Source organism: Misgurnus anguillicaudatus, chromosome 16 (genome assembly GCF_027580225.2).
Source record: "Misgurnus anguillicaudatus chromosome 16, ASM2758022v2, whole genome shotgun sequence".
NCBI lineage: Eukaryota > Metazoa > Chordata > Actinopteri > Cypriniformes > Cobitidae > Misgurnus > Misgurnus anguillicaudatus.
In genome coordinates this window covers 1,478,524-1,503,460 of record NC_073352.2, presented here as the reverse complement: position 1 = coordinate 1,503,460, position 24,937 = coordinate 1,478,524, and the positions used below count along the sequence as shown (strand labels likewise).

Here is a 24,937-nt window from a genome sequence, read left to right as displayed (position 1 = left end):
GTGTTTGTCTATATTGACGACATTCTAATTTTCTCCCCGTCTCTCCAGGTTCATGTCCAGCATGTACGCCGTGTTCTTCAACGCTTACGTGAGAACCGGCTATTTGTCAAAGCAGAGAAGTGTTCGTTTCACGTATCTTCGGTCACGTTTCTGGGTTCAGTAATCTCGGCAGAGGGGATTAGTATGGATCCTTCAAAGGTTCAAGCGGTGGTAGATTGTCCGGCTCCCGATTCTCGCATCTCGTTACAACGCTTCATTGGTTTTGCAAATTTTTATCGCCGCTTTATCCAAAACTTTAGTCAGGTAGCCGCCCCTCTCACCGCTCTAACATCTGTCAAGTCACGCTTTGAATGGTCAGAATCCGCTCAAAGGGCTTTTGATCATTTAAAGTCTCTTTTCACTACCGCACCAATTCTTATTACGCCTGATGTCACTAGACAGTTCATCGTCGAGGTTGATGCGTCTGAGGTAGGGGTGGGTGCTGTTCTATCACAGCGATCTGCAGCTGATGGAAAGATCCACCCGTGCGCCTATTATTCCCATCGTCTTTTGCCTGCGAAACGTAATTACGATGTCGGCAACCGGGAGCTGCTCGCCATACGCTTAGAGCTTGGCGAGTGGCGACATTGGTTGGAGGGTTCTTCTATTCCCTTTATTGTCTGGACCGACCATCGTAATTTAGAATATATCCGCTCCGCTAAGAGATTAAATGCGCGTATCTCTTACCGCCCCGGTTCTAAAAATGTTAAACCGGATGCATTGTCTCGGCTCTTTGATTCCTCGACCCCCTCCACGTCACAGAAGGAAATTATTTCTCCAGGTCTCGTGGTGGGGGCCGCAGGGTGGGGAATCGAGGGACAGGTTAAGCGCTCATTATCTCGCGTTGCCGTGCCACGAAATTGCCCTAAAGGCTTACTCTTTGTTCCGGTGCCCACACGCTTGGCTGTCCTGCAATGGGGACACGCTTCTAAATTATCTGCTCATCCCGGTGTTCGGGGCACTCTTGCGGCGATCCGCCAGCGTTTTTGGTGGTCTACCTTAGATCGCGATGCTCGCCGTTTTATTGCTTCGTGTGCCGTTTGTGCTCAGACTAAGGCTGGTAATGCCCCGCCAGCGGGTCTGCTTTGTCCGTTACCCGTACCCACTCGCCCATGGTCTCACATCGCGCTTGACTTTATCACCGGTCTTCCCCCGTCTGATGGTAACACGGTCATTTTGACGGTGGTTGATCGGTTTTCAAAGTCTGCACACTTTATTCCGCTCACTAAACTCCCCTCTGCCAATGAGACCGCCCAGATTGTTGTCAATCATGTATTCAAATTACATGGTCTACCCTCTGAAGTAGTTTCTGACAGAGGACCACAATTTTCCTCTCTATTCTGGAGAGAGTTTTGTCGCCTCATTGGTGCCACTGCCAATCTCTCGTCGGGCTTTCACCCCCAAACTTGTGGCCAAGCTGAACGAGCCAACCAGATCATAGGCCGGCTCTTACGTAGTCTCGCATTTCGTAACCCATCATCTTGGTCTGAGCAGCTCCCGTGGGCAGAGTATGCCCATAATTCGCTCCCATCCTCTGCCATGGGTCTCCGTTTCAGTGCTGCCTCGGGTACCAGCCTCCTTTATTCTTGTCTCTAAAGGTTGATTCTAGATGCCCGAGCGTTCAGACATTTATTTCTCTGTGTAAACGAACCTGGAGAAGGGTGAGATCCACTCTTTGTCGCTCTCGTAAACGCATGTGCATTACTGCTAATAAGCGTCGGATTAAAAGCCCCCGCTATTTGACGGGTCAGAAAGTGTGGTTATCCACAGCTAATTTACCTCTCCAGTTTGAGTCTCGTAAATTGGCTCCTCGATTTATTGGACCTTTCCCCATCACTAAGATTATTAATCCTGTCGCTGTCAAGCTCCGTCTCCCGTCTAATCTTCGCCGGGTACATCCCGTTTTTCATGTCTCTTGCATTAAGCCTGCCACCCGCTCGTCCCCTCGCTCCGCGCTTTTCGCTATTCGTATCGAGGGGTCACCCGTTTACAGAGTCCGCAAGATTTTGGACATGCGTCGTCGGGGGCGTGGGCATCAGTACTTGGTCGATTGGGAGGGATATGGTCCTGAGGAGAGGAGTTGGGTTTCCCCCCGGGACGTCTTGGATCCTTCCCTCATTGATGATTTCCTCCGGTCTCGTCGGGCTTCCCCCTTGGGAGCGCCAGGGGTCGCTCCTTAGTGGGGGGGCACTGTTATGACATAGTTTCTTTCTCTCTCTTTCTCTACATTCTTTTACACATACACACACATTCACTCACTCATTAGCCGCTCTCATTACCTACAGCCGCAGCTGTTTCCACTCTCTCCTCTCTCCACCTGTCTCTCATCTTCTCTCATTAGGGGTCAAGCCACGAAGTGGCGTAGACACCTATTGTATCTGTTAGTTTTCTTATTATTATTCTTCTTCCTTCTTCCTCCATTGAAGTCAATGGCAGCCCATAGAACCGTACGTAGGAAAGTTATGAAATTTGGCACACATGTAGAGGACGGTCTTAGAAGTTACTATAGCAACATTGGTGTGTCTAACTCAAACCCTCTAGCGCCACCAACAGTCCAAAAATCCACTTATGTTCATGCTCATAACTTCTGACCCGTGAGTCCTAGAAACCAAATTCTTGTTTCCTCTGAATCCTTTGCTCATGATGATTCAATTGCACACATTGATGTCATTTGTGTCATGCACATCTTTCCGCCATTTTGAATTTTCCGTAAAACCTACTTTTTCGAACTCCACCTAGAGCGTTTGTCCGATTTGCATGTCCTTTGGTATGTAGCATCTAGAGACACCCCAGACAAAAAGTTATCAAAAGCTTTTTGATAGACCAATGCGTTCTCATATACAGTGACAACATACAAGGCGGCGAGCACGCCAAAACGGACGTGAGGCCGTATCTTCACAAAACTTTATTGTATCGACACGAAACTTGGTATATGTCTTAACAGTCATGACCTGAGGGTGCCTGCAACGTTTCGTCACAGCGCCACCTAGTGGTCACGAAATTCGAAAAATGGCTATTTTTGCTTATAACTACTTCAAACTTGAGTCTAAAATCATGAAGGTGGTCTTGTTAGATTCCTTGAAGCATGCCGAGTCAAACGATAGCAAACGGTTTTTGGTCGGCCATTTTGGGTGTCGGCCATTTTAAATTTTCTCATTAAGTTCAGTATTTCACAAACAGAATGGCGTATCGCTAAGAAATTTGGCATGGTTCATCAGTGACATGTTCTGAGCGCACTTATAAATCTTTAAGACAGCGCCACCTAGTGGTCAGGATATGTAAATAAATTGTTTAAAATCTTTATATCATTTGATTAAATTGCCACTATGACATAAGAATTCACTCTATTGATTCCTTGGCTCATGCTGAGTCCGACTGTACCAAATATGTCTGAGTCAAACCTACTTCCTGTCAGACATTTTGAATTATATTGAACACCTACTTTTTTGAACTCCTCCTAGAGCGCCCGTGTGATTGGCTTGATTTTTGGTATGCATCATCTAGAGACACTCTAGACAAAAAGTTATCAAAAGCTTTTCGGTAGACCTATCCGTTGTCGTATAACACATCAAAGAATGCGAGGGCGAGCACGCGAAAATGTGTTTGAGCCTGTATCTTCGCAAAACTTTTGCGTATTAATATGAGACTTGGTATATGTCATAACAGTAATGACCTGAGGGTGCATGCACCATTTCGTCACACTGCCCCCTACTGGTCACGAGATATAAAAAATGTCTATTTTTGCTTATAACTACTGCAAACTTGAATGTAAAATTATGAGACTGGTCTTGTTAGATTTCTTGAGGCATGCCGAGTCAAACGATACCAAATGGTTTTTGGTCGGCCATTTTGTGTGTCGGACATTTTGAATTTTTTCTTTAAGTTCAAGTATTTTAGAAACGCAATTGCGTATTGTTATGAAACTTGGTATGGTTCATCAGCAACATGTTCTGAGAGGACTTGTAAACTTTTCGGCGCCCTCTAGTGGTCAAGAGATTTGAAGCTATATCTCTGCATCTCTTTATCATATTTACACCAAATTTGGTGGGTGTCATCACAATCAAGACCTGAGTCACAATTTATTGTTTGGTCAGTGCCCCCTAGTGGTCAAGTCATTTAAGGCTATATCTCCGTATTGCTTTATTGTATTTACACTAAATTTGGTATGTGTCATCACAGTCATGGCCTAGGGCACCATCTTTTGTTTCGGCAAAGCGCCACCTAGTGGTCTCAAGATACAAAAAATGCTATTTTTTCATAAAACTAATGCAAACTTAGATCTTAAATCATGATAGTCATCACGTATGAATTATTTTTTGCCATGTTTGGCTTGACCCCGGTATCGCTGCTTGCAGCTATATTTAACTTTGGCTTTATCTATCGTGCTCTGCCTTTGTCTCATTGTCAGATTGTTAATTCAGTGTGAACTTGTATTACAAGCTGAGCTGTACGCTATATTGTTCTCTGTCCTGTCGCGTCGTGTCGTGTCCTTTCTGAAGTATATTGTCATCTGTGCTGTCTGCTAATTCATTGGAATTACCCTGCATCCTTTATCGTGTGCAATTACATAACTCTGGCGAGTGTGGTGCTTAAGAGGTACCTGTGAGGGGTGTTCGTTTGGCTCCTGCCTCGCCTTCACCTAGACCGGCTGCCCAGTGAAGCCTTGCTGCCACTTTTGTTTCTCTCTCTGCCACAGAGGACTATTAAGTAGACCTTTTGCCAGCCATCTGGATATTTTTCTGTTCATCAGAGTTTGTGTCGATGCCGTTATTTTGCCTGTGGTCAGCTTCATTAAACTGAGAACATTTATCTGCTATTTCCTGCATTTGAGTCCTTCATTTCCACAACAGTTTCATTAAACACAATTTTTTATGTGAAATGATCAAAGAAATTAAGTGTTCTTTCTTTTCTTTTAAACGTCATCCTGGCTTATAAGGCTATATTCATGGTGAGAATAAGCTGTAATTATATAAATTAAGATTAGAAAAGATGTTTAAAATGAACTTTCTCTAATAATCTTAGCACAATGTATGGATACGACTGATTAAAAAACATGTTCAAAAGTATCAACATAATAAAAAAGGTGTCATGGTTCTGCCATTTTGTCCTTTGTTTAATCTAGTCTTGTGGCAGAACCATGACAGACCCATGTTTTGTGTGAGAGCACTGGCTTTGTTTATTTCTAGCCATGTGCTCTCAGTCTCGTCTCTTGACCCCGCCCCCTTGTTTCCTCATTAATTATCCCATTATTGTTTGATTGATATCACCTGTTCCCCTCTTGATTTGTTACCCTATTTAATCTTCTTGTATTCATTGTCCTGTGCTTGTGCATTGTGAATCATTCCTGTGAGTACACTATCTAGTTAAAGTCAAGTCAAGTCTAAGTCAAGTTTACTGTATATTTAGTGTTCTGTCTAGTTTATTGTTTAGTGTTATAGTGTGTAGTCTTGTATCTTGTCCAGTTTAGTGTTCACTCCTTCAGTCCTTAGTTATCCTGTTTATATTGTTTTGCCCCCTCGTGGGTTTTGTTTTCTGTTTATTGTACAAATAAATATCCTTAGTTAACCCTTTGTTGTCTGCACTTGGGTTCATCCAACACTCCACATAACAGAATGCACAAGCCATAACTGAACCCAGCAGACAATGGACTCCAACCTTTCTTTCAGAAGAGCCCACCAGGCTCATGTATTGTTTGGTTTTCGCCAGAGGGGCAGAGATGTCAAGGACTTTGCCTTTGACTTCCTGAGAGCAGCGAGCGGCTCTGGGTTTCGCGAGCCAGAGCTAAAGCTCATTTTTAACAGTTGCCTGGATGAGCCCCTTACCACGTATGAGCAGCAGATTGTTAAACCCCTGGGCTTCTCCGACACGTTGGAGTTCTTAATGAACCGGGAGCCCAGGGACCCTATTGGAGCTTCCAGTCATGCCCTTCTTCCTTCCATCCCGGAGGGTCGAGTCCTGGCTGTTGCTACGCCTGTGGACCCTGCTCTCACCACCTCTGCTTCCAAGAGCTCTACCCAGCCTGTCGACCTCCAAAGGAAACGCGAGCGGAGGAGTTCGTGGGAGTCGGCATCCGAAGGATCCTCCACGGAGCCTGTCGCTTCCTCCGCAGTGCCCATCTCTACTGCCTCTCTCTCGGCTCCACGGCCACGGAGGAAGAAGAGGAGAAAGGGAGTATCGGCGTCACTGCTAGTCACAGAACCCCCTGTCTCGGCTCTCCAGCCACCGCTGCAGCCCCTGCCGTCTGCGCAGCCACCGCTGCAGCCCCTGCCGTCTGCGCAGCCACCGCTGCAGCCCCTGCCGTCTGCGCAGCCACCGCTGCAGCCCCTGCCGTCTGCGCAGCCTCCGCTGCAGCCCCTGCCGTCTGCGCAGCCTCCGCTGCAGCCCCTGCCGTCTGCGCAGCCTGTCACGGTCCCTGTCTTGTCCGCGCTGCCGGACGCAGCGCCCCCTGTCACTGACCCTGTCACTGTCTCGTCTGCGCTGCCGGACGCAGCGCCCCCTGTCACTGACTCTGTCCCTGTCTCGTCTGCGCTGCCGGACGCAGCGCCCCCTGTCACTGTCTTGTCTGCGCTGCCGGACGCAGCGCCCCCTGTCACTGTCTCGTCTGCGCTGCCGGACGCAGCGCCCCCTGTCACTGTCTCGTCTGCGCTGCCGGACGCAGCGCCCCCTGTCACTGTCTCGTCTGCGCTGCCGGACGCAGCGCCCCCTGTCTCGGTCTCTGTCTCGTCTCCGCTGCCGGCCGAAGCGCCCCCTGTCACGGACTCTGTCTCGACTCCGCTGCCGTACGCAGCGCCCCCTGTCACGGACCCTGTCTCGTCTCCGCTGCCGGACGCAGCGCCCCCTGTCACTGTCTCGTCTCCGCTGCCGGACGCAGCGCCCCCTGTCTCTGTTCCTGTCTCGTCTCCGCTGCCGGACGCAGCGCCCCCTGTCTCTCCAGCTCCTTCTGTTGCTTCCTCCCCAGCACTGTCATCCTGTTCGTCTGCCTGGTCCCCTGCCACTGTCTCCATGTCCTCCCTTGACTCTCTTCCCTACCCTGTGAGTCCTGGCTCGCCCTCATCTGCTCCCTTGTCTTCCCCTACCACGCCCTGGAACCCTACCTTGCCTCCTTTTGTTCCCCTTACCCAGTCTGCATCCCCAAGCAAGCCTGTACCCTCCAAGAGCCCCACCAAGTCTGCCCGGACTCCTCGTCCTAAGCCCTCCACCACCCCTGAACCCAAGACCCCTTGCCCACCCAGCTCCACCCTACCTGGACTTTCTCACGTGAACTCTGTTTTGCCTCCGCCCCCCCTCCCTTGTTTGTTGTTTTTATTGTGTCACCCCAACCCTCTTGTAATGTTATCTTGTCTGCCCCTTTGTATATTTATCATGTTTTCTTGGTGTCTGTCTATCTGTCAGTCTGTCATGTCTCGTGTTTAGTGTTCCCCTGGGGAGCGTCTGGAAGCCGCTCCTTAAGGGGGGGATTCTGTCATGGTTCTGCCATTTTGTCCTTTGTTTAATCTAGTCTTGTGGCAGAACCATGACAGACCCATGTTTTGTGTGAGAGCACTGGCTTTGTTTATTTCTAGCCATGTGCTCTCAGTCTCGTCTCTTGACCCCACCCCCTTGTTTCCTCATTAATTATCCCATTATTGTTTGATTGATATCACCTGTTCCCCTCTTGATTTGTTACCCTATTTAATCCTCTTGTATTCATTGTCCTGTGCTTGTGCATTGTGAATCATTCCTGTGAGTACACTGTCTAGTTAAAGTCAAGTCAAGTCTAAGTCAATTTTATTGTATATTTAGTGTTCTGTCTAGTTTATTGTTTAGTGTTATAGTGTGTAGTCTTGTATCTTGTCCAGTTTAGTGTTCACTCCTTCAGTCCTTAGTTATCCTGTTTATATTGTTTTGCCCCCTCGTGGGTTTTGTTTTCTGTTTTTTGTACAAATAAATATCCTTAGTTAACCCTTTGTTGTCTGCACTTGGGTTCATCCATCACTCCACATAACAAAAGGTTTCTCACAGCGGCAGATGAAATACAATCTAAAAGAATAAAGAACAATGAATTCTGTCAAGATGAACATTTTGTAGAATTTTCTCTAGAGAGTAAAAAACGATGTGTAATTTTTAAATGTCCTATTCTGCATTTTGTATAGATGACCTGATTTTCAAAACAGAAGTTATGTTTTTTCAAATAAACTGTTCAATACAAAGATATGGTCTTCTGCCACTTACACAGATCGTGGTCCTTAAAGTTGCATTCCTAAGAGATGCTTCCACTCCGAATCGTAAATCGTTTTGGAAGTGCCCGTGTGAGGACCGAGATATTTTGTTTTTTAACTCGTAAAGCATGTCCAGTCCTCCTGCGATAGCAGGACAGTGTTTATACAAGGGGCCTGCATTAATGCAGCATGCGTTGCTTTCATCATATTAATAAGTACAGCATAAGTAAAGACAAAAAGACACATATTACAAAACATTACCTGTCTAAAAACTGAGACTTTTAACTTTAGGTTATTAGTATATTAGGTTTAGTATAGTTTTCTGACTTTCAGAAAGAACTCATCAACTTAAAGAATAAAGCACTTATCAATTACATTTATTTTAATCTCAAAAACTCAAGTTTACGTCTAGTATTTATTATTGCACCTGAAATACAAGTACCTGAGACATGCTCACACTCCTTAGCCAAAACACTAAAACTTTTAGTGCTTTTGCATTTAATATAATATTTAATAATATTTGACAAATTACTCCATACAAGACAATCAAATTATATACATTCAATGAACACAACATCTAAAGTCTAACTTCATCACATGCTTTGATGCACTCATTTCTCTGTCTCTGTTGTTCTCAATTATCAGTTGTCGGCTATGTAAACTGTGTTTTTTTATAAAGTGTATTAAACTCACACTACTCTTTACCCAGAATAACATGTACTTCTTCCGTGGTGACAAAGCGAGGTACATGATTTCTTTAATTTATATAAACACAAGTAAACTTTTTTATTGTAAAATAATCAAATAAAATAGTAAGTCTAAAGACATAGGCTAACTGATGATCCTTACATATGAAATACCCGCACAAAATCATCTAGGTATATTCTTAAAGCGACGTTGGTTTTATTACACCATAATATAAGAATAATAAATCAGTATATACTATAAAGATTCACTTTGCTATCATTTCCAACTAATGTTGATTTATTGTGTTGTACTCAAAACATCTGAACTTCAGTCAGCTTTTTGGGGGGCTGAGCATTAATTTACTTTTTAAAGATTCCAACATCTAGTTGATTTTAACCCTTACCTATACATGTTGCTTGGCTCACTGTAAACCCGGCATGCTTACCGTTATGTTTACCTTTAAATGACAGAGAATATAATAGCACTTACCCCATAAAAACAAAAAATGTCATCACAGAAAACAGTAATAAACCATCTGGTAAATCGAGTGTTGTAGAACGAGTGAAAACTATGTGTTAGTTCAGATTAAAAATACCTCGCTTTATTATATACAGTTCCACAAGGCAAAACAAAGATCTCACGTAGTCCATCATGTTACACCGGCAGTTTGATTATTGTGACCACCGTGTCCTTTAGTGCACTAGAGGCATTATGGGAAATGTAGTCATTTTCACAAGGCGAATCGAACGCTGTATATGTTAAAGGTGCATTGTGTTACTTTTAAAAAAGACAAAAATGCTAAATAATATACATAACTATATTATCAGTGGTGTATAAGGACCTTACATAATGAACTGAATTGTTTCTATTACCTAAGAACGTGCCATTTTCATCTCCATACACCGCGGGTCCCCTTATACGGAAGTCACCGTCATATCTCTACAGTAGCCCTAAACGTACAAGCTGGTCTAAAGAGCACGTTTCTTCCCTACGTTGTCTCAGACGATGACATGTTTGTCGTGCGACAGCTACCATATGCGTTTTAAAATTGAAGAGTGAGTTGTCGGTGGCAATTCACAATCTCACCACTAGATACCGCTAAATTCTACACACACCACCTTTTACTGTTTCCAAGATGCATTACGATCTAAGCCATCGCACTGGGAGAGAGATGACATAGTGAGACATATTATTTACCATTTTATTTGTTGTTTTTGACACAATTTAATGTAAAGTGTAAGATCTTATTCATTTATAAAAAAGAACAGCTTAAAGATAACTATTAGGGCTGAAACTAACGCCTGTTTCACACATACTCCGTATGCAGTGCGTTTGCGGTACGTAATTTTTTACGTAGCCATGTTAACAGGTTAGAGCTTTCACACAGCACACGTATGCGGTCCGTCCTGTCCGTTGCAGGTGCGGTGCAGCAGTGCTGCGATCGTTTCGGCAGCGAGTCTATTTTTGCTGTATGGCACGCAAGCTGCACGCGCTGATTTAAAGTGATAGCGCATGTTTTGTGGTCAAAATGAACACGGATTTACACAAAAATGCAGTAATTTCACTCTAAATGGATGTAAATAAAGTTTTTCAGTAGTTTTTTCTGTAATCTTATTTGTTTAATCCCAGTATGAAGCAATTAAGGCAAAACACTTACCACGAGTTAAAAAATGATATGTATAACATGTTAAATATTCTACCGTGTTTATATACATTGCATATACATAAAGTATGCTATTAATTTTACCATTGTTTAATTATACTAACATAGTCTTTTAGTTTTTATTAGTAAAACAACAGTAACCAAATGTATATTGTCTTATAACAATATCCATAACCACAGAATTTTTAGTTAAACTAAGGTAATACAAATCATAATCAATCTGACAAAAACCGTTTTGTCAACCGTTAAAATTATGGTTAATTTTTCTAAAGAGAACTATACAAAATGATCTGTTTGATAGACGGGGAAGCGCACCTGTCAATCAGCGCTATAACAGAGCGAGGCGAGAGACGAACGTGCTCAGTTATATGGAATAATGTGTTGATCTGGAATGATTGTAAGAATACATTTGCTTTAAATATAATGTTTGTCATACAACGTTTTTGGAGATAATAATGATTTTTTTCAATTGTTATTGAGCTTATTTAGACTTGTTGCAGTTATAACAGAGTGTTTTACCTCAGAGTTTGTTTCAGTAATATTGCTGTTTTTCCGGTAATAATAATACAATTTGCATGTCAATCTTGCTTCCTTGTCTGTTTATTCATGTCATTATGCTGTTATTTTAATTATTTGAGAATATTTCTTGCCATATGAGCTTCATTGCCGTTATATAAATACTCTTGCCTATGCAAATATATAAATAGTATAGGAAATGTAGCCTATAATGTAACCATGCTAGTCACCTATATTTTCTCTTCAAAAGTTATAATGCTAATTTATATTTATGATATGTGAAGATAAATAGACCTTTGATCCTTTCATGTGTCCTGACCATTACCCTAGAGATTTTAAACATCCTAGTCTATCAAATAATATCTAAAGTATATTGTTTTGTGAAGAAAAAAAACACAGCAGGCTATTATATAGTTTATTGATGAGGCGCTTTTCAACAGAAAGTGTCAATCACATGATTATTTGATACGCAGAAGCAGCGGTTAGCAACGCACTGCAAACGGAGTATGTGTGAAAGCACAACGGATGATTGACGGATCGCACCGCATACGTACTGCAAAACGCACCGCAAACGCACTGCATACGGAGTATGTGTGAAACAGGCGTAAAAACCCTCATATTAGCTGTGTACATTATGAAACTGATTTTATTTCACCTGTTTTACAAGTTAAGAAAAATTTAAGCGTTCCACATAAGAAGCAAGAATTCCTTTTCCTACGGGTGCATAGAGCGGAGAGGATGATATAGAAAATACCGGGAAAGACCTTTCCCACTGACACTTTAATATTCTATAGCTTCATAACTCACACCGATGACTGTGTGATGGGGGGCGTGTGAATTGCTGTGTTTGGAGGGGACGGGTCAGGATTTTTAAGTTTCAAATCAGAGCCTGAAACTTAGAGCTCTCACACCTCAGATATGACGCTCTGGCATGTTCATTTAGTTCATTTAACGATTGTACTTGTTAAACATTATTAGTTTTCCTACTACTGTTTTTACAATTTGAACTCGTCTGTACATCATTTTTCAGTTAAAGAGCAACTTGAAAGTTAAACCACCCATTCACTCAAAGTACAGAAAAATACTGTAGGAAATAGATTAAAAAATATATATTTTTCAAAATGCACTAATTAGGCTTCTGGGGTCATTTTTGTAAGAAAATTTTAGACCCGCCTCTAAAAACCGCCAAACCGGAAGTGACATCACGAGAGGCGCACGCTGCATCGCAATGACAGTTCTTCGGACGCTGAGGAACGAGTAAATGTTTATTCATACTCGAATGGCGAACTACAGCCATACAATTATGACTTTGCTATGCAGCCAAGAGTGCAGGGACTGGTCAGGATTAAACAGAACGGTCAGAGGAGACAAATTGAAGTGTTATGTGAGGAGAAAAGGACAGATGTGTGGGTGAGATCAGTGATCTGGCGAGATGTAATACTGTGCTCAGATCACAAGATTGTACAGATTATTATCATATATCATGCAATAGCAAAGATAGTATTGATACTTTATGTCTTTTTAATGCTTATAAGTTATGTTAATATCCATCCACACTTACGTTACGTGATACAGATGTTGCTCATCACCGCAGGAGAGGTGAGCTGTCTAAACCCATATGTGCTACAGGCCAGGCCAGTAGAAATGAGTATGTTTATGGCAGAGATTATTTATTACTAATTTATTTAATATCCATGTATAAATGAACAGTAAACTAAAGATTTGAATGTTAAAACAATCTTAATAAATTTGTTTTTAAACAATCTTAATGAATTTGTTTTAATTACAAGTTGCCTATAGGTCATTACTAAGTCACAATTTTTGCTGGCACTAGTCGATATTCAAATTAACAATATTAATAGTTTTCCCATCTCCAGACAATACCACTAAATACAGCATAGGCAAGTTATCCGCTGGGCGTCTAAGGAACTCTGTGCAGGCGCCCTTACCTGCATGTGTCAGCCATTCAAGAACAGGTTCCAGAGGAAGGAGGACTTTATAAATGGTTTGAATAGCCCCATTTTGTGACAATCAATAAACAATAATCACAAATTGTCTTACCGTATAAAAACTGGTTTATGAAGTTTAGATCAGATATATACCAAGTAGATCTGCATTTGTAATTCGATTTAGTTTTATTTATGTAGCACCGAAAAAAAGATATACAATCTGACCCATTTAAAAACATTTAACAAATTTTCAGTATCTTTCCCATCATATGTGCAGGGTATTATAATAATGTGTTGAAGTGTGTTAAATTGTGAATGATGTGATTAATAGATCCCAACAGCTTCAGCCTTGTTGATCCTCTGGATGGATCTGGAGAGGGGAGCAGGTGTAGTGGAAGACAGGACAGTGCTGCATTCTCGTAGAGCCTGTGGTGACCTGGAGTATTCCAGAACAGAATATTTAAATAGATTAAATTTATTTGTCCCTGTTAACAGTGTACACCAAAGTAATACAGTTCTGATAAAAAATGTATAGTCAAAGTGGTTTTGATGATGAGTCAGCTTTATATTATTTTTTGAAAGCGATATACAATGCTATTGTTCAAACATTTACAATCTTTTAACAAAAAACAACCGCTTACTGCAAATCTCTCATTCTGCCACGCCTTCACGATGGTAGAAATTGTGTACATGGTGGAAGAAGGTGCTGACAAGATGCTCTGAAGCCCAAACAGCTTTAACATCTTGATGATTTGGGTCAGTGTCGGCCGGTGACTTCTTTTTCGAGGGCGCACGTTGCGAAGCTGGTCACATGCATTGAGCTCGTCATGTGTGTGGCTCGTCATTTCAAAATATAGGTTCAGCGCGTCATGTAAACTTATGTGCATCACATGTGATGTCAAAATCTGCTGCACACGCATGTAAAGGGTTTATGATAAATGATATGCTCACGTTTGCCTGATACTCACTTAATCTCCTGTGTAATTACAGTTTAGTGTCAAGTTAGTGTCTTGCGAGTATTTTGTGAACATGAGTGCTTCCTTCATCACAAACCCCTTCAATGCGTGTGCAGCAGGCACGTATTGTGACAAGAGGCATGATGCTCATGGTTCACACACGTCACAACAAACACACATTTGGAATTCACGTCCCTCAGAAGAGAAGTCACTGGTCACCAAAAATGCTGATACATGCCTGCTGCATAGACCTAAGAGATGTATATAAAAAGCAGAAAATTACTATACCATAGCATATAAAACAAAAAATACAGGTTATGGTACAACAGACATCAGCTGGCTTTAGCAAACAATGAACTTGCCAACAGCCCTGAATAAAAAGAAAAACATTACTTTTGACTTTGACAGACATGAATAAGTCTTACTTGTGTGAACAGGATGAGATTCTTGCAGTGGTTTCTCATCAGATGAGTCTTTTTTGTTTTTTCCTCCTCCATAACACATCGCCAGGTTCGTCCATGACAACAGAGGATGATTCATCATACTAAGCATCTTCATCTGTAGCTGGACAACTAGAATTAAAACAGATTCACCTTTATATAATTGTATAACAGCATGTCACTTCTTAGGTACATACATGAACACACCACATGACAAAAAACGAATTACGAATTAGCTATGCAAACAAAGTAAATAAGATGTAACTCGATTTGATGGTTATACTATTTGCAATCTAAGCTTATCAGTTAGTTGATTTCCATATTTATAAGAAACTTGAATGAAATCATTATGTTAAATGATTTGGTAGTAGCTAGCAAATGTTTAAAAAACAAGACTTACTGTGCATAGTTCACGTTATCTTCGAGCTGCATCTCAGACGGACCGTGATCGATTCATGTTTTCTCGCGGCGGCAAAAACACAGGCCTCACGTGGTTCTTGCTTCGGCATCCAACGTTTAACTCCATCATATTGCCGGGATGATAATCCTCCGATCTAACGTGAACGCTATAAGTTACACCACCGCGTTTTTCTGAAGCACATGCTGAACTGAAGTCGCGTCTCTCGTCTCTTTCCTCGTGCTGCGCTAAACACACCCAGACACGGAAGATAGCGCGGTCTTTATTCTTCAAAACAAACCTGTGGACTCATTGTCCTGACAGGCTGGAGTTTGAAAAACCTCCACTAACACAATTATTAACCATGACGATGCTAAATTGAAACTACGGAGAATCACATCAATTTGCGACTGCTTTTGCTGAATACAACCGCAGCACTGCCAATGTAGAGCCTGTCAGACGAGCGCCTCTGACTACGTAATATGACGCGTTGTTGAAAAAAACAGGGATTTTGAGAGCGGTCTTAGAAAATTTCAGCTTTTTTACTAAATTTATGAGCTTAGAGTTTTGTAAATGTTTTTTGCTTTCGCATTTAATTTTCATATGGTACTTTCATACAAGGTTATATATTTATCTCACAAAAAAATTTAACCTTAAAGTTGCACTTTAAACGAAATCAGTATGGTGTGAGGTGTTGAATGGCTCTTGTTTGGCTTTTAAACCTTCAGGATTGTGGCATGATTACAGTTTACCTCTGTTAAACCAGCACTCACTCCTGGAGACAATTAAAAGTAAAATGTATCATAATTCCATGTAAATGTGAGTTTCTGAAACTTTCTATAAAAATGAATGGTGTAAACTCAAAAATATGACATACAGTATAACAAATAATGGATAAGTAATAAATACATTGATGGCATTTAGACAAAGAAGGTTTCAAAGGTTTATGAAATCTGAGAAAACCCAAGGACAATGACCATATTTATCTTTAGAAGATATACAGAAGAAATTTGAAACAGATCAAAACTATGAAAACAAAAGATTGTCTAAATAAATACAACAGAGACATAGGTTTGGTGAAAGTGTTGAGATGAATAATGTTCCTGGTTTGTTTGAAACTAAAAAACTAGCAACGTTTTGGTGATTCACTGTTGCTTTCTGTGAATCATGTCGGGAATCGGGGTGCTTGGCTGCACTTGTTTGCAGGCGTTGGTGTTCCTGTTTGCCATTGTTGGGATGCACTTGGGTGTGGTGTGTTGTCTGTAAATATAAGCAACCTTTGAGAAAAAACACAGTCTAGAAATGTAAAGTCTAACTGACTGGTAGTGTTGCAACTACGCATGTTTTACAAATGGTAAATAAATGATGGTATATTGTAATGTGCTTAAAATGGTCCTGATAAGTATTGAAATTCTTGAGTAAAAATGTTGGCATGATTCAGTTATTGAAGGACACGTTTCATAGAGTTATACAGGTTATGCAAAGTACCTGACGTGTCTATTGTAAAAATCACTAAGTTACAAAATCACCAAATTTGTATCAGGTCATGCATACGGATTTAGCTTTTCATACTGATGCAAGTCACTTTTATTTTTACATAACATAATAAGTGTCACACTTTGTATGAACAAGATGTTTACAAGTCCAAATGACCGAATGTAGTGGTAACATTTCACACAAACGTTTATCACGAACTTATCAAATAAGCAGGCTATAGATGGAAAGAAGGTGAAGAAAAATTAAAAGACCATGTTCAAATGTTTAAAGGTAGGTCGTGAAAAAAAGTGAATGTGTTTTCAGGTGTACGAGGTGTCCCAGGAACTAGCATTGTTTTCAATCATCACCAAAGGTTATGATGTTGTCTAGATACAATAGAAAGTGTCAATCATAAAGTCAGCAGCAACTTCAACAATTTCACGCACATTGGTTTGGTCCTTCTTTGTCGCTACGGCAACACATACATCTATTACATATGCAGACATGTGGAGGTTGTTAGCAATTTCAAACTCCTCATCACCACATTCGTACAAAGCATCTAGAGCTTTTTTGATGAACACATTGATCGGTTCATCGGCGTTAACAGACACTTGAACCTTCTTATCAAAAGATTTGTCCGGACTTTTCGCGACATCTGTTTTTTTCTTGGGGTTGGTTACACGCTCAGCATCAGTTTCGCAGTAATTTTGCTGAAAGCACACATCAGCATTTGCAGATATTACCGCATAAAAAAGATTAACAAGCTCACTCCTGCAGTGTTCTGAAAGCATTTCTTTAAAAACTGGAGGACCGCACACGTACGGCATCTTGCGTTTGTGATCACGCTCAAGTGACATTTGTTCTCTCCTTTCAAGAATCCGCAGCGTTGTAGACAACTTTACACAATGTACGTCCACAAGTCTCTCCCTGATTTTGTTAAGCTTCCGGTCGTGCTTGCACCGTCCTCAAAAATAGCGTCTGCAACTCCTTGAATCCTGCACAGTTGAGCTATGCCGTGTTAAAAGCTTTGCTTTGAACAATTTACTGGAAAATTCCTGAAAGTAGCCTTCAAATTTCCCGCTAAATGAACATGCCAGACGTCATATCTGAGGTGTGGGAGCTCTAAGTTTCAGGCTCTGATTCGAAACCTAAAAATCCTGACCCGTCCCCTCTAAACACAGCAATTCACACGCCCCTCATCACATAGTCATCGGTGTGAGTTATGAAGCTATAGAATATTAAAGTGTCAGTGGGAAAGGTCTTTCCCGGTATTTTCTATATCATCCTCTCCGCTCTATGTGTCATGGGCTTGCCAGATCTTTTGTATTAAACTCAGGTCTGAGTGTATCTGGCAAGACCATGACAGTACTATGTTCTGTGTGAGGGACATGTGGAGTGATATTATATGTGTGGCTTCCACATGTTCCCAGTGTCTTGTTGCTGTCATGGTCTTGCCAGACCTTGGGGTAGATTCAGGTCTTATTTCAGAGGGCAAGATTATGGCAGCATTGTGTTTATGTGGGAACACGTGTGTTTTCACATCATGTATGTGTGACACGTGTTCCCAGTGTCTTGTCACTTTTACCCCACTCCCTTATGTACTCGTGTCTTAAGTGATTAATTATGTTCACCTGTTCCCCATTGATGTGCTGTCTATATAATGCCCTTGTGTTCTCTGTGTGGTGTGCGTGCGTTGTTGTATATCCAGTGTTTATGTACTCCGTTATCTGTTCCTGTGATTCTCATGTTCTGATTTGTGTTCCAGCACAGTGTTATTATTTCATATTCTGTTTTACCCCCACGTGGGTTTGTTTTGTTATATTTATTAAACTCATAGTTATTTTCGTATATCTGGTCTGCGTTTGGGTTCTCTTTTTGTTTTCCACTTCCCGGTGTTAACCGGTCGTGACATAACGCACGCACCCAACGGAACCCAGCGGACCAGCCATGAAGTGTGCTTCCGACCCAGAGTGGTGGTCGTCCATCTCCACACAGACAATCACGGGCAGTGGCCCCTTTCCACCGCAGCGGGGTCTTCCCTTCAGGGACTATGCCCGGGCGGTGGAGAAAAGCAAGGGGTGTTACCCGGAGGTTCTCGCCAGCGCTTATTTGGTAGCTGGAATGAATGAGCCTCCACCGATTCGGGAGAGAGAGGGTTTACTCCACCTACCCTATTGGGACCTGGTGGACTGTCTTGACAACCGACAGTCCAGCCCGAGGGGCATTATGACCGGGGCGATCAGGCTGGAGAGGTCGACTCCCGTCTCCCCAGCGCTGGAGGTCATTTCTGCGTCCGGTTCCCATTCCGCACTCCCTGCCTCTAGACGGAGGAAAAGGAGGACGAAGAGGGCTTCGGAACCGGCACAGCCGGAGACGCGTCAACCGCCGGTGCAGCCGGTGACACGTCACCCGCCGGTGCAGCCGGAGACACGTCACCCGCCGGTGCAGCCGGAGACTCGTCACCCGCCGGTGCAGCCGGGGACACGTCACCCGCCGGTGCAGCCGGAGACACGTCACCCGCCGGTGCAGCCGGAGACACGTCACCCGCCGGTGCAGCCGGAGACACGTCACCCGCCGGTGCAGCCGGAGACACGTCACCCGCCGGTGCAGCCGGAGACACGTCACCCGCCGGTGCAGCCGGAGACACGTCACCCGCCGGTGCAGCCGGAGACACGTCACCCGCCGGTGCAGCCGGAGACACGTCACCCGCCGGCGCAGCCGCCTGCGCATCCGCGAACACGTCAGCCGCCTGTGCAGCTGCAGGCGCAACCCGGACTAGGTCACGCCTCATCTAGGCAACAGAACTTTGGGACTCATTATTTTCCTCACCATGGACATTTTGTTTCCCCTGTTATTGCCCCACCACCCCTTCATGATGTTTTATTTTTGTTAAATCACCCCAATCCGTTTCTGACTTATGTTTGTCTACCATTGTTGTTTATTGTTATGTTGTCGTGGGTGTTGTCTATTGTACAGTCTCTCGTTCCTCGTGTTTAATGTTTTGTTTTGTGCCGTCTAGTATCCGTCATTAAAGAAGGGGGTACTGTCATGGGCTTGCCAGATCTTTTGTATTAAACTCAGGTCTGAGTGTATCTGGCAAGACCATGACAGTACTATGTTCTGTGTGAGGGACATGTGGAGTGATATTATATGTGTGGCTTCCACATGTTCCCAGTGTCTTGTTGCTGTCATGGTCTTGCCAGACCTTGGTGTAGATTCAGGTCTTATTTCAGAGGGCAAGATTATGGCAGCATTGTGTTTATGTGGGAACACGTGTGTTTTCACATCATGTATGTGTGACACGTGTTCCCAGTGTCTTGTCACTTTTACCCCACTCCCTTATGTACTCGTGTCTTAAGTGATTAATTATGTTCACCTGTTCCCCATTGATGTGCTGTCTATATAATGCCCTTGTGTTCTCTGTGTGGTGTGCGTGCGTTGTTGTATATCCAGTGTTTATGTACTCCGTTATCTGTTCCTGTGATTCTCATGTTCTGATTTGTGTTCCAGCACAGTGTTATTATTTCATATTCTGTTTTACCCCCACGTGGGTTTGTTTTGTTATATTTATTAAACTCATAGTTATTTTCGTATATCTGGTCTGCGTTTGGGTTCTCTTTTTGTTTTCCACTTCCCGGTGTTAACCGGTCGTGACACTATGCACCCGTAGGAAAAGGAATTCTAGCTTCTTATGTGGAACGCTTAAATTTTCTTAACTTGTAAAACAGGTGAAATAAAATCAGTTTCATAATGTACACAGCTAATATGAAGGTTTTTAGTTTCAGCCCTAATAGTTATCTTTAAGCTGTTATTTTTTTATAAATGAATAAGATCTTACACTTTACATTAAATTGTGTCAACAACAACAAATAAAATGGTAAATAATATGTCTCACTATGTCATCTCTCTCCCAGTGCGATGGCTTAGATCGTAATGCATCTTGGAAACAGTAAAAGGTGGTGTGTGTAGAATTTAGCGGTATCTAGTGGTGAGATTGTGAATTGCCACAGACAACTCACTCTTCAATTTTAAAACGCATATGGTAGCTGTCGCACGACAAACATGTCATCGTCTGAGACAACGTAGGGAAGAAACGTGCTCTTTAGACCAGCTTGTACGTTTAGGGCTACTGTAGAGATATGATGGTGACTTCCGTATAAGGGGACCCGCGGTGTATGGAGATGAAAATGGCACGTTCTTAGGTAATAGAAACAATTCAGTTCATTATGTAAGGTCCTTATACACCACTGATAATATAGTTATGTATATTATTTAGCATTTTTGTCTTTTTTAAAAGTAACACAATGCACCTTTAACATATACAGCGTTCGATTCGCCTTGTGAAAATGACTACATTTCCCATAATGCCCCTAGTGCACTAAAGGACACGGTAGTCACAATAATCAAACTGCCGTTGTAACATGATGGACTACGTGAGATCTTTGTTTTGCCTTGTGGAGCTGTATATAATAAAGCGAGGTATTTTTAATCTGAACTAACACATAGATTTCACTCGTTGTTCTACAACACTCGATTTACCAGATGGTTTGTTACTGTTTTCTGTGATGACATTTTTTGTTTTTATGGGGTAAGTGCTATTATATTCTCTGTCATTTAAAGGTAAACATAACGGTAAGCATGCCGGGTTTACAGTGAGCCAAGCAACATGTATAGGTAAGGGTTAAAATCAACTAGATGTTGGAATCTTTAAAAAGTAAATTAATGCTCAGCCCCCCAAAAAGCTGACTGAAGTTCAGATGTTTTGAGTACAACACAATAAATCAACATTAGTTGGAAATGATAGCAAAGTGAATCTTTATAGTATATACTGATTTATTATTCTTATATTATGGTGTAATAAAACCAACGTCGCTTTAAGAATATACCTAGATGATTTTGTGCGGGTATTTCATATGTAAGGATCATCAGTTAGCCTATGTCTTTAGACTTACTATTTTATTTGATTATTTTACAATAAAAAAGTTTACTTGTGTTTATATAAATTAAAGAAATCATGTACCTCGCTTTGTCACCACGGAAGAAGTACGTGTTATTCTGGGTAAAGAGTAGTGTGAGTTTAATACACTTTATAAAAAAACACAGTTTACATAGCCGACAACTGAACAACAGAGACAGAGAAATGAGTGCATCAAAGCATGTGATGAAGTTAGACTTTGGATGTTGTGTTCATTGAATGTATATAATTTGATTGTCTTGCATGGAGTAATTTGTCAAATATTATTAAATATTATATTAAATGCAAAAGCACTAAAAGTTTTAGTGTTTTGGCTAAGGAGTGTGAGCATGTCTCAGGTACTTGTATTTCAGGTGCAATAATAAATACTAGACGTAAACTTGAGTTTTTGAGATTAAAATAAATGTAATTGATAAGTGCTTTATTCTTTAAGTTGATGAGTTCTTTCTGAAAGTCTGAAAACTATACTAAACCTAATATACTAATAACCTAAAGTTAAAAGTCTCAGTTTTTAGACAGGTAATGTTTTGTAATATGTGTCTTTTTGTCTTTACTTATGCTGTACTTATTAATATGATGAAAGCAACGCAAGCTGCATTAATGCAGGCCCCTTGTATAAACACTGTCCTGCTATCGCAGGAGGACTGGACATGCTTTACGAGTTAAAAAACAAAATATCTCGGTCCTCACACGGGCACTTCCAAAACGATTTACGATTCGGAGTGGAAGCATCTCTTAGGAATGCAACTTTAAGGACCACGATCTGTGTAAGTGGCAGAAGACCATATCTTTGTATTGAACAGTTTATTTGAAAAAACATAACTTCTGTTTTGAAAATCAGGTCATCTATACAAAATGCAGAATAGGACATTTAAAAATTACACATCGTTTTTTACTCTCTAGAGAAAATCCTACAAAATGTTCATCTTGACAGAATTCATTGTTCTTTATTCTTTTAGATTGTATTTCATCTGCCGCTGTGAGAAACCTTTTTTATTATGTTGATACTTTTGAACATGTTTTTTAATCAGTCGTATCCATACATTGTGCTAAGATTATTAGAGAAAGTTCATTTTAAACATCTTTTCTAATCTTACTTTATATAATTACAGCTTATTCTCACCATGAATATAGCCTTATAAGCCAGGATGACGTTTAAAATAAAAGAAAGAACACTTAATTTCTTTGATCATTTCACATAAAAAATTGTGTTTAATGAAACTAATCAATGAGAGGATTTCACAATATTTCAATGCCGGCATGGCAGATTATAACGATGTCGCGCATTCTAAAATGGTGCATGTTAAAATTTCAATGCATGTTAAAAGTTAAATTTTTTCGTCGCCATAGCTAGATGCTCCATGCTATTTCACCATTCACTCAATGGAGTACCGTGCGAGCTGCATGATCTATCCATGTTTGTGATTGTTGTAACTCTGATTTCCCTGGCTTTTTATTATTATGCCCCACCTTATATAAATTATGATGGGAGCATGGAATGTGTTATAATGAAGACCACTTGTGTAAACACTGTTTTTATTGGTTTATCGTAGGAGGACATGATCTAACGCCCCTGGAGATAACCCCGGTCGTAAACATGTCAACGTGACGTGGGCGTACCGGTTAAAAGTTCAACGCGACGTGGGCGGTCCGGTTAAAAGTTCAATGCTACGTGGGGGGTCGGTTCAAAAGTTCAGAGCAGCGTGGGCGGTCGGTTCAAAAGTTCACAACGTGGGAGGTCCGGTCAAAGGTTAGCCCCTCCCCGGAGGTCAAAGGTTCACGACGTGGGTGGTCCGGTCAAAGGTCACCCCTCCCTCGCAGGTCAAAAGGTCAGCCCCTCCCTCGCAGGTCAAAAGGTCACCCCCTCCCCTGAGGTCAAAGGTTAGCCCCTCCCCTGAGGTCAAAGGGCACCATCAATCATTTTTATGTGACAGTATGTCCCCTATATTTACTACTATTATGTTTGGAGCGATTTGGTTCAATAATAAGTATCTCTGTCTTATTGGGGTTAGAATAAGAAATGCCATCCAGTCCCTAATATCACTAATGCAGTCTGTTAGCTTAGCAAACTGGTGGGTTTCGCTAGGATGTGACGAGATGTAAAGCTGATTATCATCCGCATAGCAGTGAAAACTTATGTTATGTTTCCTGATAATGTCTCCTAGAGGTAACATATATAACAAGAATAGGATATAGGGCCTAAACTGATCCCTGTGGTAGGCCTATGAGTTATTTAACGGGGGAGTGATATGATTTATGACATTTACATAAACAAAGTGATATAGATTGGTTAGATACGATCTAAACCAGGGTAACGCCTGACCACTGATGCCAACATAGTTTTCTAGTCTATTGAGTAAGATTCTGTGATCTATTGTGTCAAAGGCTGCACTAAGGTCTAGTAATATAAGGATAGAGATTTCACCACGATCGGATGTTAAAAGGAGGTCATTTGTAACTCTAAGCAGCGCTGTCTCTGTGCTATGGTGGGGCCTGAATCCTGATTGGAACTTTTCATATGTACTATTATTTACTATGAATGTGCGTAGCTTGCTTGCCACTACTTTTTCTAATATTTTAGAAAGAAAAGGTAGATTTGAGATTGGTCTAAAGTTATTTAGATCTCCCTGGTCAAGGTTTGGTTTTTTAATGAGCTGTCTAATAACTGCTAGTTTGAAAGCTGTTGGAACTTATCCTAATTCTAGTGATGAGTTAAAGATATTTACTACTGTGTCTGACACTACAGGAAATACCTCTTTAAGTAATTTTGTGGGAACGGGGTCTAATATACAGGACGATGATTTGGATGATGTTACTAATTTAGAGAGCTCTTCTATTGTAGTAGGTTTAAATGACTCAAGATGTTCGTATGGTAATCTAGTGTTAGATGTACTATTGGGTAGAGTGGTGGCTGCTTGCGTAGCTTCTATGTGTAACCCTTGCATAGGTAAATACACACTAGGTTCGATGATAATGCTTAAATCAAGATTCTATAATCAACTGTTTTCATTTAACAAAAAGTGAATTAAAGACAACAAGTAAAATGCATTTGCAAACGTAACTTGTATTAACTCAACAATGAATAAAATAAACAATTACAATAACGTGTGTGTGTGTTTCTTATCAGTGTAAGTGTATAGTTTGATCAATGATCAACCATTGGTCCGTTCGATTCACGTTGCTGAGCTCAGATTTAGTTGGTTCCAGTTCAGTGGAAAAGAGTTTGAATCAGTGTCAATTAAAGTGCCAGAAAGGGGAAAAGATTATCCATAGGTTGCAGATTGTGTTTTATACTGGCCTACCACAGCACTGCTGATCAGGAGTTGCCTGAACATAAAGATCTGCTGAAAGTTTCAACAATCAATCTCTCCATCCGGAAGAGAAATCAATTCAATCAAGAAACCTGGCCTACACAAAAACAGGCACAATCATCACTATTACATTCATCACAGTCTGTTGTGAAAATTTGTACTAATCAAAATTATATTTCAAAATGTCAACATTTTGGAAGTTAACAATTTCAGAATAACACATGAATACATGCATACATGTTTCCCACATATTATGCATTTGACACTATTAATATGGTGTAATGGTTTTGTTATGTGTTCTGGTTGTATTCTGTGTATTTTTGTATTTTG

General features: G+C 41.3%; 1 protein-coding gene and 1 long non-coding RNA gene across 2 annotated transcripts; one reads left to right on the top strand and one right to left on the bottom strand.

Moving 5' to 3' along the window:
* Window positions 1–13,219: 13,219 nt before the first annotated feature.
* LOC141350002 (uncharacterized) lies at window positions 13,220–15,486 on the bottom strand. The gene is made up of 3 exons (XR_012357853.1): window positions 14,849–15,486; window positions 13,694–14,580; window positions 13,220–13,488 (listed from the first exon to the last, which is right to left on the bottom strand). It is a non-coding gene; the product is annotated as an uncharacterized lncRNA (long non-coding RNA).
* A 2,091-nt stretch (window positions 15,487–17,577) lies between these two features.
* LOC141350107 (uncharacterized) lies at window positions 17,578–22,451 on the top strand. The gene is made up of 2 exons (XM_073854592.1): window positions 17,578–20,909; window positions 21,880–22,451. The coding sequence occupies exon 1, from the start codon at window positions 18,269–18,271 to the stop codon at window positions 19,316–19,318; it is 1,050 nt and encodes a 349-aa protein (XP_073710693.1). The 5' UTR covers window positions 17,578–18,268; the 3' UTR covers window positions 19,319–20,909; window positions 21,880–22,451.
* Window positions 22,452–24,937: the final 2,486 nt, after the last annotated feature.

Bases quoted from the DNA above. Each gene is read 5' to 3' on its own strand.
- LOC141350107 (XM_073854592.1), top strand. From the start codon at position 18,269: ATGAAGTGTGCTTCCGACCCAGAGTGGTGGTCGTCCATCTCCACACAG.